Here is a 20,093-nt window from a genome sequence, read left to right on the forward strand (position 1 = left end):
GGGAAAGGGGAATGGTGCAGGGAAATGATAAGAAAGCGGGAAAAGGAGAACGGTGCACGGACAGGGGGACTGGTACAGGGAAAGGAGGAGGAATGGTGCAAGGAAAAGGAAGGAATGGTGCAGAGAAGGTGAAGGAATGATACAGGGAAAGAGGAACGGGGCAGGGAAAGCAGGAACGATGAAGGGAGGGGGGGCGACAGTGTAGGGAAGAGGGAAGAAACGGCGCAGAGAAGGGGCAGGGAAAGGGGAACAGGGCAGGGAAAGTGGGACCGGTGCAGTGAAAGGGGAGGAAAGGTACAAAGAAAAGGAAGGAATGATGCAGGGAAGGCGAAGGAACGCTGCAGGGAAAGAGGAATTATGCAGGAAAAGGGGAATGATACAGGGGAAGGGGAACGGGGCAGGGAAAAGGGAGGACTGGTGCAGGGAAGTGAGAAGAGCGCAGGGAAAGGGGAAGACACAGTGCAGTGAAGGGGAGCCGTGCAGGAAGGGCAGGCACGGTCCCCACGAGCCCCATTCCGCCCCATTCCGCCCCATTCCATCCCATTCCATCCCATTCCCGCAATCCCGGGGGATCCCGGCCCCGCGCACGCCGCGCTCCGCGTCCGCCAGTGGGCGTGGCCTGAGGCTTGGCCACGCCCCCGAGCCTTCCCGGAGCTGCTGCTCCCGCCGTGACCACGCCCACTCAGCTCAGACCACGCCCCCATCCCCGCAGAGCTGTCGCTCCCGCAATAGCCACGCCCACTGCGTCTTTAGGCCACGCCCCCAGCGCAATCCGGCCCTGCCGCAGCCCGCCTTGGCCACGCCCCCTCCGCGCAGGCCACGCCCCCTGCTCCCTCCTCGCTTGCCCGTGGTGCCTCGCGCGGGGCGGGCACTGACGTGGCCGCATCGCGCCGCCATCTTGTGCTCCAGGGCGGATCGCGGCCGGGGCGAGCGGGCTCCGAGCGGGACCCTCCGAGCGCAGCCAGACCCACGGCCCGCGCCTCCCGACGACGCCGGTGGGTTTGCCGACGCCTTCTTCTTCCCTCCTTTCGAGCCTTTTTTGTCCTCCCCCAGCCCGCCGCGCCGCGCCCCCGTCCGCATCCCGCGGCCTTGGCGCTAAGGGGAGGCGGTGGCGGGCGCTGAGGAAGCGGGGCCGGGCTGTTCTTTCCTCCTTTTCCCTTCTCATTCCTTTCAATTCCTTCTCGCTCCATCTTATCCCTACTCGTTCCTTTTCCCTCGCAGAACTAGAGGCCTCCGTGAGTAGCGCTGCCCCATCTGTCCCCCCTCTCCACGATTTAGGGGCGGTGGGGGGTTCGGGCCTTTCCCTTCCCTGCTTGTGGGTGGGATGGGGTGGGATAGGCAGGGCTGGGAAAGGGGAATCGCTCCAGCTCGCCAGCAGCTGCTCGAGGCCCCTCTCCGCTCCCTCTAGCGATGGCATTAGACGGGATGGGCTTGTCCTCCCTTCCCCAAACTCGCTCATTCCGGCCTCTGCCCCGCCCGTGGCCGGCTCCGAGGAAGGACAGACATTTCCTCCTTCTCCTCTCCCCCCGAAAATCCACGTCTGGTGGGGGAAACTAGGCTCGGGTGAAGCTCGTGGGGCAGAGGTTGTTTCTGTGTAAGCCCTTGGCTGCTGAGTTGGTGTTTTTTTGCTGGTCTGAGGAGTTGAGCTTTATCCTGGAGCAAACAACTCTTGTTTGCCATCCATCGGCTGGGCTTTGGTGGTGTGGGAGATCAGCTTTCCTTGGCGGGGCAGCTCCCGGTGGGAGGATATTATATTCTGTCTGAAAATACTCCATCCTGCCTCTGTGCGAGGTGAACGTGATACTTTGGGGCTGATAAACCTCGCTGTGATGAGGTGATAGCCCAGCTCTGCCCCAACAGAGCGAGACCAAAACTCTGCCAGGGCCATAAAACTGCCCCAAATGTTGTCGCGTTTGACATTGACCTTGTGGCTTTGCCGCTCTGCTCCTGCCAAAGCAAATTCCACAGGTTGATTAGAGTCGTGACCAGAGGTCTGGTGTTGAAATTGTAGCTTTGTCAATAACGAAAATTCCAGGTATTTATTTAATACTTCGAGCTTTGTCTTGCGAGGCTCGCAGCACCCCTTTGCAGGGTATTCCATTAACCTTATTTTCCAGGCGGAGAAACCAAGGCAAAGTGGATTTCTCCAAGGTCATTCAGCAATATCTTTATTGCTATTTTTGCTGCTGATTTGGAGCGCTTCTGGGGGGGAAAAAAGGAAGTGTGGCTGAAGTGGAGGATTGCTATTTTGCTTTTATTCATGGGGTTTATAATGGAATAAAATAGGGGTACAGCTTTATGGATAAAAGAATTTTCTGAAAAGAAAGTTTTTAGGGTTGGTTTGATGCCACTGATTTTCTCTGCCACAAACATGTCTGCAGTGCTGGAGAGCCCTGTTGGGCTGCTTTCTCTGTTGGAATAATTGCATTGGGTGAAAGGGCGAGGAAACTCACCTCAATTGAACCTCCAGCACTCAAATTCCACAGCTTTGCCAATTTTGTTGGTGCTTCCCGTGGTGGAGCATCGGGAATTAAAATGGCTCGAGCAGAGCCGCCCTCCCCTCGGAACAGCTTCGTGTTTGTGATGCAAATCCTGTCACAAGTCAAACCCCCTCGGTGTAAATGGTCCAAGGATCTCAGATTGGTTTCCCCGAACATTCCCCAGGTTGTGAAATAGTTGGAATGTGGAAGGGCCTGGCAGGAGCCGAGCTCGTGCACCGAGTTCCCTGTGAGTGTTAGTCATGCTGACCAAGGTGGGGGGAGGACCCGGCACAGCTTTTCAAGGCAAACCAAGCGTGTGTGGGAGTAGGGGCTGGATTCTGCTCCTGGGAATTCACCAAACTGTGTTGTGCTCCAGCTGCTTTAAGCAGGAACATTTACACAGATAATTATCAGCTAAGCCATTGATGACATGAATTGATGGAAGGAAGAAAAGCTCACAGCCCAGGATCCCAGCTGAAATGGCAGTGGTGAAATTTAAAGAACCACCTTTACATATCCCAGAAGCTTTTACTTCTAAAACAACCTCCTATTTTTAAAGATGGGCTTTCCAGCAAGAATTCTTACAGATTTCAACAGCCTTCCCAAGCATTCAGCTTGCTTTGCAGTGGATAAGTTTGGTGAACGTGAGCTAACTTTATCTGAAAAGGAATAGTTCTGATTCTTTTTTTAGAAATCTCTTGGAAGTTCTCCTCCTGGAATGCTACAGAGCTTGTGTTAGAGCTGGTGCCATCCTCAGCCATTCCCTTTCTTTAACTGATGAGTAAAGAAGTTCAGAATCAGCTTCCTACTACAGCAGCTGTTTTTTCTGTGTAATTCAGCATTTTTTTCTTTCTGCTTGCGAGTATCCGTTTTTATTCCTTATTTTTAACACACACAAACGTCGGAGGGGCTGTGGTGGAGCTTTTGCTGATGTTTCAGTTCTAATAAAACTCGTGTCTAACACAGCTCTTGTTCACCCACTGCTCTGGTACCTCACAACTCAGAGGCTCTGCCTTGACATTTCCCCAAACCAAAAGCCAATTTCATTGCTGGATGGAGCTCTCGTGTGAGTTCTTGCCATTTCTTCTAGGAGTGTAAATGTTGACTTAGTGCCCAGTTCCTGGGAATGAATAACAGGATATTTGGCTTAAAATTGAAGATTTTGAACTCGGGAACAATTCAGCCTCAAAAATAAAAAAACACCCCAACTGTGCACCTCTTATCTGAAAATAAATTCTTTGTACCCACCAGTTCTCACACCAGTGTACCCAGTGCTGAACTGGTGAGCAGAAAGTCACAGGCCATTCTTGGGGTTCACAGCTGCATTATTGGCACCACAATATTTCCTGAGCAGGGAAGGGCATGGATGCAAGTCCCTCTGTGCTTTTTACCTGTCTGCCTGTCCCTTAAATAAGATATTTTTCAGACCAGATACCTGTTTCTCCTCTAGGTTGGTTTGTGTGCTTCTGTATTTATGGTAGTATATAAATCTTAAAAATAGTTGGAGATTTTATTGTGAAACAGCAGCAGTTTGCTTTCCCTGCTTGAAGATGAGAATAAGGGAATAATTCTGATTTGGGATTTGAGTATCAAGTCAAGCAACCTTGATACTGACTCTTTTTATTTTGGCCATTGTTTTAGGAATGAGTTGTTCTCATGTCTGGGAAATAGGCATGACCCCAAAGGAAATTTTCCCTCTTTTGTCCTTGTTTTGATCTTCTAAGTGAAACTGTTTTCTGTTTTCTGCCACTCCAAGCCCAGTGCTCTCAAGAGAATGTTCCAGCATGTGGGAAATGTCCTGTCTGAGTAAGGTATGGGGTGTTCAACCTCCTCGGGTTAAACAAAGGTGCTGGACAAGGAGATTTCCTTTCACCTGGTGTCTCACCTGTGCTTGGCCTGTCCTCCACGTGCCTTGGACATGCACAGTGCTTTTGGAACCTTTCTTAGATGAGCAACAGTTCCTATTTAGATGCCAGCACAGTTATGTATCTTTAACTTTGATTTCAGTGCTGCTGCCTTTTCCCTCAAATAACCAGGTAATGATCCTTCAGGACCCCAAGCTTGACAGAAGCACCCCCAGTGTGAATGGGGGGAAATGGTTGCAGCGCTCAGTGTCGATCTCCACGCAGTTAAGACTCCTGGTTCTAATGGTTAAAATGATAAAGGAGTTAGGACTTAATATTAATGAAGAGCTCAGGGAAGATGATGTTGCCATGGCCTTTATTACAGTGCTGTTTGTGCAGGATAATGAATCACCTGGTGAACAAAGGGCTCAGCCTGCCTGTTGGCTGCTCCTGCATTTTACACGTAATCCATGCTACTGATATTGATACGGTCTAAAGGAACACAAATCAAAATCACCTGAGCTAAATTTTAGTCTTAAAGCCCCAAAGTTAAAGGATTTGGGTTGATGAATTGTCATCTCTCAGGTTAGCAGATGTGGAAGGCCAGTAAACAGTTTCTAAAAATAGTTGAATGTAACTGTACTGGAATAGTGTATTGGGCCACCCTGCCATATATAAAGAGGTGTTTCCAAAATTTGCTGTAACAAAACACTTTAATCTGTAAAAAAATTATTTCGAGTTCAAGAGAACACATCAGTACTGTTCCCTGCTGAGTGGAGGTGTGAAACACTGGGGCTGTAGATTAATCCTGAATTTTAGCAGTGTTCTATTCTTGTTGGATCTCTTCTCACTTTCTCCTTTAAACCGCACTTTATATTGTTAAGAACAAGCTGTAGGGTTACATTTGCACTTGAAATTATTTGCCAGTTGTTCTTGCTTGTTACACCAGTAACAGCTGTTGGAGTTGAATGGGTTTTTTACATAATGCTTTCTCACCTCTTATTTGCACGTTGGTTTGGTGATCTCTTATGTGACTATTTTGCTTCTCTTGTTAATTTAATTTAAAACATTCTAGAATGCTGTAAATGAGATAGAATGGTCCAGGCCAACTAGTGATAACTGGCTGAATTTCAAATCAATATTTCTGGTAAATAACAAATTGATCCATTTTTGTTCCCCTGTGACTGATAGAACCAGTATGTTAATACCGGGTTAGGAATTACAGATTTGAGGGGTTTCTAATTATTTTAGACATGGAGTTAAAGCTCAGGCCAATATCAAGTAGATTTTTCCTTTAAATGGAGATGGAATTTTGATAGTTTTACCAGTTTTACTTGCCAAGGTGCCCCAGCAAATGGCCCAAGGTGCAGGAAGGAGCTTTTTTGGTTAACCTGCAGCTGTTGTGGGTTTTACCTGTGCTTGAATATTTTGGCTGATTGTAGCCGTGTAGCTCAGTGTGTCTTTGGTAGTGGCACCGTGTTTATCTCTCCTTGAAACAGGCATTTAAAATATAGGAACATCCCAGGGAGAGGAACATCTCCCAGGGACAGCAAATGCCCTCTGTTCCTCTATCCCAGCCTGCTGTGCTTCAACTTTTTGTGACTGATCTTGTCACAGAACCATAAAATCCTAGAATGGTTTGGGTTGGAAGGGGCCTTAAAGCTCCTCTGGTTCCAGCCCCCTGCAGTATTCATGGATGCTGGGATTTTCAGATTGCCAAAATTACAGGCCCAGCAAGTTTGATTGTAACACTTGCAGAGTTTGGTGCGTTATTTTTTCACTGTGGGAGCCTTATGTGGTAAGTGCTGGTCCATAAAAGTGAAATAAATGTGTATCTATACTGCAGTATAAAGAAATGCAGACTAAATAATGCATATGGCATCTTCTGCCTTGGCCTCTCATTTTATCTCTGGTATGTTTAAAGAAATGGTGTAAAGCTAAATGAAACACAACTCCTGTTTCAGGGGAATTTAATTGCTATGTGGTCAAAGAGAACTTTCCCAGAGGTGTAAAACTGAGGGCCTGTGGGAATTTCAAGGTGTGTTATGCTCTCTTTGATGGCCTGCACACCCTTCTGGTCATACATCCGTGGGGTTCTTAACCAAGCTCACCCAAGGAGTTTGGAGATCAAGCAGCAAATTTGGCTTCTCATGATATAAACAGCCTGAATGAAATGACATTCAAATGCATTAATACACGTTTAAATAGAAAATACTGCAGGATGATTAAGTGTTCAGTGCTCTTTGGCCCTGAGATATTCCTCAGAGCTCTTATTCTAACCACCTACAATTAATAAAAGCAGATTCTGCTTCTTCCTCATGGGCCGTATCACTTTAACAACCACCGGGCTGCTGCTATTGCAGACACTCATTCATTTTTAACTCCTCACTCCGAGCCTCTCTGCAAAAGGCTGCCTGTTCTCCTAATGGCTTATCTGAATGTATCATTTACTAGAAAACAGGAGGCTGAAAATACTTTTGTTTCATGAAACGAAACTGTAACTTCCCCATCAAACGTCAGCGCTGCTGTTTACCAATGGCACATTATCTTAGCCGAGCCTGCCTGACGGGTTTTTAGTGCAGTGTGTTCAAGTGCTGTAGGGCTTCCATGGGCAGGGACAGACAGACAGACAGTGCTGGGGTGATCAGGGTCTGCTCAGGGGTGCTGAGCTGCCGTTTCCAGAAGCTGGAGTTATGCTGAGGGAAAATACACACTGAGCTCTGCAAAAATAATCTGTGCTGTTTATTCAAATCGTTGCCTTTCATACTCAAATCTTCCCACTTAGCCTGATGCATCCCTCTTTTGAAGATGTGCTCGAGCACTACAAGCAGCTCACAAGCCGTAGTCTTTTATGTTTTCAGGAATTTTGTCCAATTTGTGCTCCTGAAACGGTGTAGCAATTACAGACAACATTTGGGTGGAGGGAAGGAGGAAGTTAAACTTCAGTAAGGAATACAGATCAGATACTGGTGAGTCAGGATGTACATTGCAAGGGGTGATGATGCCTGAAAAACAACAGAAGGTTTTGTTTAATTTACTATACGAGGAAATCAAAAGACTTTTCAGACTCACGGTGCAAGTAATGGGCTGGGGTGGAATTAAAGCTCAGTGCTGGGAGTGCAGAGGGAGCAGTCCCGTGATCCCTCAGCTGAGCTGTATTAACACAGGCAGCCAGGCCTGGGAAGCAGCTCGGGCCCTTCCAGGCAGTTCCTGTGGCAGGGCAGGGAGAGAGAGAGGAGTGTGAAGTACAAACCATGGAGTGTGAGTTCCTTCCCTGTGGGAAGAGATGAACGTGAATAATTTCTGGTCCCACCCATGGGGAGGACAGGGACCTTGTCCCAGTCCCATCCAACAAAACCCTGATGGGAAACAAAACAGTTTGTGGGAGTTCTGCAGATGGATTTCTCCTGGTTTGCTTTTCTTTTACACAGCAAGGATTCAGCTACTTTTTAGTCAACTTGTAAACACACTTTTCTTTCAGGAGTGGGCTGTAAACTATACTGTGCTGCCTGTAAAAATAAATGTGACTTTTTGTAATGCCACCTACCCTGAAGTACCAAATAAAGTTACAGAATGGGTTTGGATAGGAGCAGTGTGGAAGAGAACAAGAGGGAAATGGCAACCGAGTGCTTAAATGGATCTTAACTTCTTATTCTTCACAAAAAGTAAAAATAGGGATGGGGGGTGGTATAAAAGCAGCTTCAATGGCGAAGGGCAGGCTTGACCTGGAAATAGCTGCCAGGAAAACAAGGATCTAACGGGATTCACTGCTGTTAGTGCCAAGTACAAGCAACTTCTTCAGCAGCCTGTAACTTCTCCAGTGTGTGGAAAGATGTCACGGATGTAAATGATAGGATTTTTGCTCTTTTACCTAATTACTGTGATCAGTCTGAGCGTTTGATAACCTCTTAAGCTTTGAAATGTGTGCAAACCAAAGAAAGGCATTCTTTGTGCAGGCTTCTAAGGTTCTCTTGCTGCAAAAGTTCCTGCAGTCCCTTTCTGTGAGCTCTGGTGAGAGGTCACAGTTCAGCCCCGACTGCTGCTTTCCAGATGAAGCAGGAGATAGAGGTGGCATGAGCAGCCAGACAAAGGGAAGCTTTACAGCCTCGCTGCCCTCCAGCCTGGTGAGAGCTTTGCTGTGGGCTGGGATGGGAGATTTCCTGCTGTGGAGAAATGGGGACTGCAGCAAAACTGTTTTCTCTGCTGCCTAATTAACCTTCCTGTTTATATAGCCTTCGTATATTCCAGTGGGAGTGGAATATCCATGGTCACGCTGCAGAAACACAAAAGGAAATGGTGGAATAATAGAAGTTTTAACCTCCCCTTTGGTTTTAATCCCCAGGCTGCCCAGTCTGGTTTGTAGAGGAGTTCAGTTTTAAAGCTTCAGTCATATAAAATAAATGAATCTTTGGCTCGAGTTGCTTCAGCAAGTTGGTATGTGGAGATTGACGTCCTTCAGGAACTCTGGAGTGGACTCTGAACTTCCCTGTGGAGCTGTGGGTGCTTAGACACGTGGTTTGGTTAATGTTACAGAGTTTGACTTTTGGGTTCAAAATTGTATCCAGCAAAGCTTCCTGAAGAGGACAGGACTGCTCAGCCCTTTCCCAGTGCAGGGTGGGGAACAGGTATCAGACACGATTCGGACGTCACTAAACAGAGAGGGAAAAGGCTTTTGTGCTGTGGTGTGTTTTTCAATCCAAATCTTGCTTTAATGTTCTTAAATAGATACTCTGTAAAGTCTTTCTCTAAGGGAGAGTTTTGCTTCGCTTACAGCTTCATCGTGAAATACAGAATATTTCTAGAGACGATTCAAGCTTCGTGTTATGCTTTAAATTTGATTTGGTTTACAGGAAACTCATGCTTTGAATGTATTGGCTGTTTGTGCATCTCATCTGAAATTTGAATTTTCAGTTGGGCTCTGTCTCTTCTTAAGCTGGCACCTGAGAGCTTCTAGAGCCAGCATCAGGGAGGGTGTGAATTGTCCCTGTCATCCTGCAGTGTGTCTGTGAAGCTCCAGGCTGCTTTCTCATGCCTTGTGTGAGCACAGCAATAGTTCTCATGGGAGTTTCAATCCTGCTGTAAACTGTGCAGGAATAAGTTTGGGAAGGGGGGGAGTTTGTGCTGGGATGGGTCAGGTCCCAAGGGCACAGGGAAGTGTCTGAGGCTGGAGTGCAGAGGCAGCTTCTGCAGTTCCTAAACAGGAAGCTCCTGCTGACGTTAATCACTTTAATCATCCAGGCAGGAGTGTTGGCTGTGAAGGAAGTGCTCATCTCTGAACCTGCTCTTTTAATGTGGCTGTTAATTCTCCATAGTTAAGTTTGATTAAATGTGGATTTACTTCCTACAGAAGGTTTCCCTCAGCTGTTAATGAAAGTAACTGCTCTGTGTTTATGTGCTGTTCACAGACCATTTCCTTGGGGATGGAGAGGAAGGAAATTTCTGAGTAGGAGAAAATCTAAGCTGTATTCAGAGTTTCCTCCCAAAAAGGACCAGCTATTGCTGTGCTAGGCAAAAACTTATCATCTGCAGGTCAATTGGGAAAAGTTTGTTTTATGGTGACACTTTTCTGCAGATAAATGATCCCATGACAGTGGGGAGCACAGTACCTGAAGTGGTCAGCTGTATGAATTTTGCAAGCAAAAGTTTGAGAGCAGCAATTAATGCTAAAATCTCTGAAAGAATACTTGAAGCATTTCAGGCACTTAAAGCTGAGTCATTTCATGAGCACCGAGTTTTGGTACATCTGTTCATCTTTGTGTTGCTTCAGTGGGGGGAAAATGTTCAGTGGTGCTGGGGTATCTATAAATAATTCACATTATCTCTTACTTTGTTTTTTTGGGGGTTTTCTTACTTTGTTTTTTTGAGGTTTTTAATGTCGTGGTCAGAACACTGCTGTTGGTTACTCATGAGTGATACTCTGATCTTTTTTCCTTTAGACTTCAGTGGCCAGTGAGAACATATCTCAACCATGGGAAATATTTTTGCTAACCTCTTCAAAGGCCTTTTTGGCAAAAAAGAAATGCGTATTCTAATGGTTGGCCTGGATGCTGCAGGAAAGACAACTATTTTGTACAAACTTAAACTTGGTGAAATAGTAACTACTATTCCTACTATAGGTAAGAGTTTTATGTTTCTCTAACTGGTGGCTTTGAGATTTGGGTCCCAGCTGATTTAAGTGACTTGTCTGTCAGAACAAACACTTGCTAAAGTTGTGGTGTGAAGGTGGCACAGCCAGATGTTCTGTCATGGGAGGAGATTGTGACTATTTTCTCATCACTCCTCAATCAGTCACTTGTGTAATGAGCCTTTGTGAGCCACAGAAAGGCAATTTGTCTCCCAGGATGTTGTGGTATCATGTTGGTCATGAGGGTTCACCCTCTGAAAAAAAAAAGAGATTGTTTTTTTTTCCCCTTTTTTTATTGGCAGGTATTGAGACTTGCAGTTCTTAAAGCCCAGGGGAGGTTAGGGTGGGTTTTTTGCTTATTTGGGATATTTTTTTAGACAACATAGTTTGTTTTTGTAGCTGCTCAGGTAGCAGTTAGATTTGTTCACTGGGATGATGGTGGGAACAGGACAACCCTTGTTTGCTTCGAGAGCTTCAGTGCAGGATTCTGGTTTAAATTCCAATTTTAATTGAACTTTTTTTAATGATGACAGTCTTTGAGTGTGACTTGCTAAATACAACAGGCCAGTTATGTTTAAGTGAGATTTATGCCACAATCTCTTTTGTTTTAGGTTTCAATGTGGAAACGGTAGAATACAAGAACATCAGCTTCACAGTGTGGGACGTGGGCGGTCAGGACAAGATCAGACCCCTCTGGCGCCACTACTTCCAGAACACACAAGGTGAGTGCACTCACCTGATTCCCAGCTTCCCAGAATCTAAGAGAGTTTTTTGACTCTTCACAAAGTTAATTTAGCAAATTTCTTGGAGGGGAGTGGAAATATTTATTATTATTATTATAAAAGGGTGTGTTTGTGTGCTGCTCTGGCTTTTCTCTTAAGCCACTGCAGGTTCAAAGAAGGATGGGAAGAATTCCAGAAACCAGTCTTCCTTGTCCTTCTGACTCAGAGCCAGTTCAGGAGTTTGTTTTTCTTCTGTCAGCATCACAACTCTGCCCTCACTTCAAAGCAGAGTCTTCACTGAAAGCTCTGCAGCCCCATGAACTGAGGGTTTGTCACTTCTGTCACTGCTGGGCCTTTTTCGTGTGTGTCTTTGAGTCCTGTCACAGCATTTCAGGAGCTGCTGCTCCCTGGAAAATGCCAAGTGGTTGTGTAGACAAAGTACCCAAGTTGCAGAAACAAAGGCAAACCATCACCAGTTTTCACCAGCTTTCAGCAACAACAGACTTTCTCTCAGACATGAGACTTCAAGGTTACGTTTATTCTTGTTTGCTTATTTCTAGGTCTGATTTTTGTGGTTGACAGCAATGACAGAGAACGTGTGAATGAGGCCAGAGAAGAGCTTATGAGAATGTTGGCAGAAGATGAGCTCAGAGATGCTGTTCTATTAGTGTTTGCTAACAAACAGGTATGCCCAAGAAAGGTGTCTGTCTGTCAGAACCCTTGAAAACTTCCAACATCCTTGTGAGTGGCAGATCTTGACCTTGATTTCCATATTTTCAGTGTAATGATAAGCAAACTCAGAGTAAATGGCCGTTGAGGTATGTTGAAGGGAGAAAAACATGGATTAAATTCTCATCTGAAAGGAGCAGCCTTCTAAACAGTCTTGGCTAAGAGATTTTTAGTTTTAGTGAAAACTAGTTTGATTTTTAAGGTTGACATGGCTCAATTACAGCACCTGCCCAGACTTCCTCCAGAGAGGAGTGCTGGAATGCCAGAACCTCCCTGAATTCCTCATTTCAGGTGTTTGAGGGCGCTGCTGGTGTTGGTGGAGCACTGGTGTTTTAATGTGCTTGTGTTGACTTGTGAGCTGGGCACTCCCAGGCCTCAGAGTTTGCCGAGAGTTCTTCTGCCTTTTATTGCTTGTAGAGGTCTTGGCAACTTAACCCTAAATGTCAAGGGCCTGAAATGTGACCAGGAAATGTAAAGAGGGAATAACATCCTGCTCCACTGATTGCACGGCCTCAGTTGGGAAGGGGGAAGATGCCATAAGTCATGGCCAGGAGCAGGAAAGGTGGGCTCTGAAGAGGCTGTGCTCAGCAGAATAGTACTGGGTGATAAGAGTTGATCTTAAATCATAACTGCAGTCACAGAATGTTTCCACTCAGGAGGATTCTGACTTGGAATTGTGAGCACTGTCAGCACTGGGGAAATGACTGGATCCAGGCATCAGCTGTCTGGCTTCCCTATGAAATATTCCATAATGCTGATTTAGATTGGTTTGTTAAACTTTTGAGGCTTTTGTCAGTGTTGGGGAAATAGCTTGAATATCAAAGTAATCCCCTGGGGTTTTCTGAAAGAGACATTCTGAGATCTCCTAACTGTCTTGTAATGCCTCTAAAGCTCGTGATGAAAAGAGTGGGGATTGACTGTTGTTGCTTCCCTCAGGACCTGCCGAACGCCATGAATGCAGCAGAAATCACAGACAAACTTGGACTGCATTCTCTTCGTCACAGGAACTGGTACATCCAGGCAACCTGTGCCACTAGTGGAGACGGTCTCTATGAAGGACTGGACTGGTTGTCCAATCAGCTCCGAAACCAGAAATGAAACCATAAACCTTCCTCTTCCCTCTTTTTCCACCCCTCCCTCTTATTTCCTCCTATTCGCCCTTCGCTTTACTCTAATGTGGCAAACTGTGCTACTTTGTGGTATTGAGTGCCGGAAGCTGTTTTCATTTCTTTTTTGTCACAGTATATATTGCATCATGCTGTAAATGTGGCAAATACAAGCCTGAAAACAGTTAGGTTTCTTATTTAATGTAAATAGTTTTTGTTTCCAATGAGGCAGTTTCTGGTACTCCTATGCAATATTACTCAGCTTTTTTATTGTAAAGAATCAAGTCACTGTTTAGTACCTGGAAGGGAATTAAGTGGGTTAATAACCTAAGGGTTGCCAGTGGTCCTTGTGCAGTAGAGCTGGATTTGATCTTGGTTGGGTTGTGAGATCTGTGAGATCCATTTTGGTGGTTGGTTTTTAACCTGAATTCTGTATTTTTTTAAACAGACAAGGAAAAGTAAAAACACTTAAAACACACAAACGTTTGACATCGCTTCTGCTGCTCCAGCTCTAACGTGGTGACTCTTGATTCTTTTGAAAGGGTGAAGCAATGACTGACACCCAATTAGCTTCATCTGCTTAATGAACAGATCATAAGTAGTAGATCTCTGGCTCTTTCTGTAGCTCATAGTCTGTGCTCATCTTTGTCCACAACCGTTAAAAGATTTTCTGGGCCTGGTTTAGATGAGCTTTGCAGACTCATGCTAAACATCTGACTTTTGGTTCAGGTGAGATTTCTCATTTCCATTGAACTTGAATCATTTCCAGAAGTCGACATTTTTAGCCTGTCATATTTGTCAACAAGTGTTTTGTACTTTTCTTGTGCGTAAACCACTCCAGAAGGCAAAACCTTTCCACAGGAAGCACAGCCTGTCCTAGTCCTAAGCTCTATAGGCAGAAAGTACTGTACCTAACGTAAGAATTGCCATGAAAAACACCAAACATCTATGTATAGTGTCTAGGGAAAAAAAAACAAAAAAGCATGAGAGTTTGGAGAGTCATTCCACTCTACAAGTATTCAATCCCATTTTGGAACAATCCCATATCTGTATATGTGTGAAAACCCTTGGCATCCCTCATACTGCAAGGTTCAGATTTGCCATCAGAAAAATAAAAAAAAGACCTCTTTACTTTTCTTTTGTATTTTGATAAACACTGAAGAAGCTGGAGCTGTTAAACTTTAACTCGAGGAACTATCAGAACTGGTTTATTTAGTGTTGTTATTGCTTTCAATACACAATTAGTAATCAACTGTTTTGTATACTTGTTTTCATTTTTCATTTCGACAAACAAGCACTGTAATTAAAGCTATTAGAATAAAATCTCTTAACTATTTCATGTTTTTTATGCCTTGCTGTTCATTCGATCATCTTGGCAGAATCATAATTAAATACTTGTTGAATAAAAAGTTTCATGAAACTTGCACTGGTATGGTGTTGGTTTGTATCATCTTTGTTCAGGGGATCCAAATCCTGGCACTGTGTTGCCACATAATGATTTGCACGAAAATTTGAGGATGTCTTCTGTGTTTTCCAAGAAATGTATCCTTCCTGATTAGAACTCTGCAAGTGAAATGATGGGTGATGCTTGTTGGGTTCTACTGGAGTCACTTTGTTGCCTCTGGGGCAACACAGCTTGAGCTTCTTGAGTAGCCTCATCACTTCCCCCAGCAGGTTGTTCATCCTGCTGATCCCAGTTAATAACAGGACCTGTGAATTAGAGCAGTTTTGTGGGGACAAAATAGGAATTCTGCCTTCTTAAGTGCTTTGTTTTGCATTTTTCCTTTCTGCAGTCCCCTCTGGATCCAGGACTGAGCTCCTCCTCCGGGTGATCCTCCTGCCTTCCCTGTCAGCTGCAGCTGCTCCTCCCCAGTGCTCAAGCTCAGGCTGCCTGCCAGCTCCTGGCTGTTTTCCTGGCTGGAGCTGCAGCAGATTCCCCATTACCCAGGCTGGAAAAAGCTGTAGGATGAAAGGTCTGTCCTGCAGGTTAGAGAGCAAATCCCTGTGGGGAAACCTGGGACTCAGGGGGGTAACAGGGGCTGGGGCTGTAGTAAAGGGTAAATAGCACTGGGCAAACTGGGATCACAAACCTGCAAGTCAGAAATCCACCTTGGAATTTCAAGCTCTGAATCAGGATATTTGCATCCCTAATAGGGCAGGAGAGTTCTTTATTCCTGTTCTGGGAGGGAATTGAACTTGAAGGGCCAGCTGGGTTAGAATGCTGCTTCTCTGCATACAGAATTGCTGTGGAAAACAGGGAATGTGGTGATGTTACCAGAGCTAAGGGAGCTGTGCTCTGCCCTCTGTTCTGGCTCTCAGCCTGGAATTTTGGCTACCCAGCAGCTGGGCAGGAGGTGGCTCAAGCCCAAGGCCAAGGATCCTGCCCAGTCCCCCAGGAACTTTGCAGCAGCTGGACAGGGAGGTTTTGGGGTGAGCAGCCCTGGGATGGGGTTGGACTCTTTTACACCACTTCCCCTGAGTTTTGGTTTCCCGTGTTCCTCAAACTGCTTTCCTCAGATCTTGGTTTTGAGTGTGAGATAGGAATGGGGGAGAGCAGGAGAAAGCCCAGGAGAAATGAACTGAGCTGGGCCAGCAGTGCCCCAGCCCCTCTGCCACGGGGCTGGGCACATCAGCACCCACCCTCTCCCTTTGCTGAGGAGCTGTGGGTGCAGATCAGCCTGGCAGAGCCCAGCCCTGCCACAGCATCCATCCCAAAGCTTGGGAAGTGGGAGCCATGAGGGAACAGGACACTGGGATGTGTGGTACTCTCCCTTACCTCCCTTTTCAACCTGTTCCTGTTAGGCACAGTCCTGCTCTGGGATGTTCCCAGCAGGCTCCAGCAAGTTTGGATCCTAAAATCTTCTGGAGGTGACCCCGAGCTCAGCCTGGTGAGTCCCTGGCCAGGGAGTGCTGGGACCCCCCAGCTGTGCCCTGGGGATCCCTGGGATGGATCTGGAGCTGCAGCTGCTCAGAGCACGAGGAGCAGCCCTCGTGCCAAGAGACTGCCAGCCCCAAAAATGGTGCTGGGGTGGGGATCACCGAAGGCTGTGAGGGCTCTGCAGCATCTCCCACGTTGGGACAGAAGGGCTTTGTGAGCTCCTGAGCACGGTCCCACTGGGCTTTTGTCCACCAAGACACACAAACCCTCCCTGTCTTCAATTGCATCATTAATTACACAAATGAGGCCCTTGTGCTTGGCATGGCCACACCACAGCCGGGGACGCTCCAGAGCTGCTCGGGACACCCCCTTTCCATTGGGATCAATATTTCTATTTATTGGTGTAAAACTCTCCTCTTTCAGTATGCCATAAATAATCGTGTGCTGGGGGTTTAAATCCTGGATGAGAATGGAGTTTGCTGCTCCCTGGGCTGGGTGGATGTGGCCAGGGCAAAAGCCTATGGAAGACACCTGGTCCCATCCACTTTCTCCCTAAGTTAAGGAATTATTTAGGTGTCCAAGGCCAGGTTGGACAGGGCTTGGAGCAACTTGGCCCAGGGGAATGTGTCCCTGCCTATGGCAGGGGGATTGGAACTAGATGAGCTTTAAGCTCCTATCCATGCAGCTGATGAACTCAGGGAATTTTTAAAGAAACTCTTCAGCCACTGCACTGGCAAACACTCAAGGGCAGGGTAAAAAGACAAAAACCCATAATAATAGCAATAATAATAATCTCTTCCAAAGTTTCTATACAGAAACACGAGGTATCCACAGCATTTTCAGCACCACAGCCAGAACCACCCCAGCACCAGCCCCCACCCACAGCATCCTCCGTGCTCAATCCTGCCTGGATGGATTTTAGGGAGTGAGGAGAAGGGTGCCCAGGCCCTGCTGCCCCCCACACCTGCTGGTGCTGTCCCTGGGCAGGGAAGGGGCTGCTGGCACCACAGCTTTAATGCCCTTTGCCAGACTCTGCCCCGGCACCCGCAGAGCTGCAGCGTTTTTTAATTTAATCACCTTAAAAAATATAAATCTATGGAAGATCTCCCTGAAACAACCCCCAGGCTCCCTCTCAGTCCTCCGAGTCGGTGTCGTGGCGCTGCCGGACCCCGCGGGCCGGGGGGGAGCGGGACCTGCTCCTCTTCCTGCCCTTTCTCCGCGGGGACGGGTGGCGGCCGCGGCCGTCCCTGCTCCGGCTGCGCCGGCGGGCGGGGCTCCGGCCGCAATTGCCGCTGCTCGCCGAGGATTCCGTGTCCCGCCGCCGCCGGCCCCCGTGCCGCGATGCCTCCGAGTGCTGCTGCGTTTTCCTGCGGTGGTGCCTGCGGGGACGCGGGGGATATCAACAAGGTGATTCTGGGGATTTTGGAAAGCCAGGAGATGCCAACGGGGCATTCTGATGCCAGCCATGACCGCGTGGCTCTCCTGAATCCTTCCTCCCGTTTTCCACTGATGATGCCCCATCCTAACCCAGTTACCTCTTATCTCGATCTGGGGAAGAATCAGAGGATGATGGGGCAGCATCCTTCTTGGAATGCTTGTCCTTGTCCTTCTTCTTCTCCTTCTTATGTTTCTTCTTTTTCTTGTTCTTTTTCTCCTTCTTTTTCTCCTTTTTGGATTTTTTGCTGCTCTCAGGTCTGCAGGGAAGAGATCAAGCAATGAGAATCCTTGCACTGTGCATCCCCCTCTGGCTCCCCATCCCTTTTTCCAGGCACATCCCACCACATCCCTCCTTTGCCAAAGAGAAGCCTACAGAGGCTTTTGGGGATGATTCAGAGAGATGCAAAACAAGCCCAGTGCCAAACAGAGCCATGGAAACATTTTGTAAAGTATTTCCCACAAAATCCAGGGCATTTCTGGTGGTTTCCCACCAAAGTGGGAAAAATCCTCACCGTTTCTCCTCCACCTTCTCTTCATCTTCCTGCTTCTTTTTGGAAGCAGATGTCTCTGGGCTGCTGGAGACTTTCTGGTGCTAGGATTGGAGAGGGGAAAAAATACAAAGTGAATCAATGAGCCACAGCTTGTAATTACAAGACAAATAGTTTTTCTCCCTTTAAAAATTAAACTTGAAAAAAAAATTAAATTACATTTGGGAAAAAATTAGAAAAATTAGAATACCCTAAAGAGCTACTTCCAAATTAAAGCCCCACAAATTAACTCTGTGCCAACAGGACACAGAAAACTCCTGCAGGTCTCTGTGCTGTAATACCCAGAGGGTTTTAAAATAAAATATTCCAAGTGTGAGGTGCTGCTTTTTGCCTTTTTCCATCTATTTTTGAACCTTCCAAGGACGATGTGATTGGCACCATACCGTGAAGACCGAGAGCCCCATCTTGGCTGCCTCTCTGTCCTCCTTGGAGAGCATCACCCGGCCAGCACTGCCACTGCACAGAGACCACACAAAAAAAAGCATAAAAACACTAAAATCAAACACATTGTCCTGAAATTGGTATGGGATCCTTTCCTCTCCTTACCTGGAGCTGCCCAGACCCACCACCCGATCCACGTCCTTCTCGTCCCGCTCGGCGCCGTCCCTCTTGCACACCTCAGCCAGGTCCTGTGGGGAGGGGGGACAGTGTCCTGTGTGTGTCCCCCCAAAATCAGAGTGCAGGGGACACTGAGGGGACATGTGGTGCCTCTGTTACCTCTTTGCTGACGCCCGTGGGCTGCCTCTTCAAGTTCTTGTAGCCCCTATAAAAACAAGAGCAGGTGATACGTGTGGAGGGACACACACCTCGTGTTTTTTGGGGTTTTTGTGGGGTGTGGACTCACAGTGCTGCCATCATGGCCTCCTGCTCAGCCAGGCGGACAGCAGCCAGCTCTTCCTCCCGGGATAACGGGGGGCCCGTGTCCTTCTTGCCCTTGGCATACCAGGTGAGGTCCTTGCCCTTCTGCCACCGCCCCACCGGCGCCATCAGGGAGTTCCCTGTGGGGAGCCATGACCCCTCCTCAACATCATTGCATCCCAAAAGCAGAGCAGAGGGGACAGAGAGAGTGGGACAGGGGATTTGAGCAGGATCAGCCCTTACCCAGGTAATTCTCACGCTGTTTGTCCGTCTTGACATCCTCCCAGCTGAACTGGTCCTGGCCCCCCCGGACCCCGCCCCGGGAGGAGCCGAACATGGCGCCGCACCCCGCAGCAGATCTGGGGGATTCTGGTGACCTGCAAAGAGATCAGCCCTGGGTTCAGCCACTTCAGATCCTCCATGCAACTCTGGGGGGACTCCTGAAGGTGCAGAAAAGCAAATTTGGCCCCCCAGCGGTCAGTGGAGTAACTAAAGGTTTTTGTGAGGATGTCACAGACTGGTAGGGGGGGTTTATAACCCGGAGTGCGAGGGTTCCAGCTTCGGGGGAGGTTCCTGGGCGAGGAGGGGGGCTTAGGGCAGCCTCAAGGGGGTTCATGGCCTTATGGGGTTCAGAGCCTCAAGCAGGGTTTAGGGCCAGCAGTGGGGCAGCCACGAGTTGGGGTTTCAGGGTCTGGGAAGAGGTTGCAGAGCGAGGGGGATTTGCAGCCTGTGAGGGAAGAGTTCAGGACTAGAAGTGAGAAGGTTCTGCGTCTGGGTTGATGGTGGGGTTTAATGCCTGCGTGGGGGTTTTGGGCTTCAAGGAGGAGAGTTCATGGCCTGGGAAGGTTTCAGGGTCGAGGTTCACAGCCTGGATGGGATGAGAGTGGGAGAGGGGTTCATGGCCTGGGCATTACACGGCCTGGAGGAGAGGTGGTACAGCCCGACAAGAGGCTGCACGGCCCGGGGTGGGACACTACCTGCGGGAGAGTTTCAGGGTCTGGGAAGGAGTTCAGGGCCAGGGGAAGCTGCAGTAACCTGGACGCTGCAGGGCCTGAGGTAGAAGTTTGCCCGTTCCCGAGGCGTGTGCAAGCGGCTCGGGGCGGTTCCCTGCAGCCTGGGCCCCTCCGAGCTGGGGAGTACAAGGACCAGGCAGGCCCAACCCGCGGGGTGACACCCGGAGCCCCAAATCCGCAAATCCCCAAATCCCAAACCCGTCCCCGCTCCTCTCACGCACCTCCGGCCGCCGAGCGCGCGCGCGCCCCGCCGCTACCACCGCGGGCACCGCCGGGGGGGGAAACGGCCGAGATGGGCGGTACCACCGCGCCGCCTAGCGCGGGGGGAACCCCGCAGAGCCGCACCGCCGACAA

The 20,093-nt window shown here is 48.0% G+C and overlaps 2 protein-coding genes across 4 annotated transcripts; one reads left to right on the plus strand and one right to left on the minus strand.

Moving 5' to 3' along the window:
* The first annotated feature begins 953 nt into the window (after positions 1–953).
* ARF1 (ARF GTPase 1) lies at positions 954–14,431 on the plus strand. Of its 2 annotated transcripts, none has more exons than XM_014873711.2 (5): positions 954–995; positions 10,261–10,440; positions 11,060–11,170; positions 11,731–11,855; positions 12,836–14,431. In XM_014873711.2, the coding sequence occupies exons 2-5, from the start codon at positions 10,293–10,295 to the stop codon at positions 12,995–12,997; spliced, it is 546 nt and encodes a 181-aa protein (XP_014729197.1). In that variant the 5' UTR covers positions 954–995; positions 10,261–10,292; the 3' UTR covers positions 12,998–14,431. The 2 variants fall into 2 exon arrangements, with proteins under 2 accessions (XP_014729197.1, XP_088034096.1); XM_088177970.1 differs by lacking the exon at positions 954–995 and adding an exon at positions 1,077–1,235.
* A 2,226-nt stretch (positions 14,432–16,657) lies between these two features.
* Positions 16,658–20,071, minus strand: C1H1orf35 (chromosome 1 C1orf35 homolog). 2 transcript variants are annotated; one of them, XM_014873712.2, is made up of 9 exons: positions 19,961–20,071; positions 18,970–19,103; positions 18,713–18,866; positions 18,586–18,631; positions 18,415–18,497; positions 18,252–18,324; positions 17,833–17,912; positions 17,419–17,577; positions 16,658–17,262 (listed from the first exon to the last, which is right to left on the minus strand). In XM_014873712.2, exons 2-9 carry the CDS (start codon positions 19,061–19,063, stop codon positions 17,016–17,018), a joined length of 936 nt encoding a protein of 311 aa, XP_014729198.2. In that variant the 5' UTR covers positions 19,064–19,103; positions 19,961–20,071; the 3' UTR covers positions 16,658–17,015. The 2 variants fall into 2 exon arrangements, with proteins under 2 accessions (XP_014729198.2, XP_088034251.1); XM_088178125.1 differs by lacking the exon at positions 19,961–20,071 and adding an exon at positions 19,762–19,915.
* Positions 20,072–20,093: the final 22 nt, after the last annotated feature.

This window comes from Sturnus vulgaris, chromosome 1 (genome assembly GCF_052056855.1).
Source record: "Sturnus vulgaris isolate bStuVul1 chromosome 1, bStuVul1.hap1, whole genome shotgun sequence".
NCBI lineage: Eukaryota > Metazoa > Chordata > Aves > Passeriformes > Sturnidae > Sturnus > Sturnus vulgaris.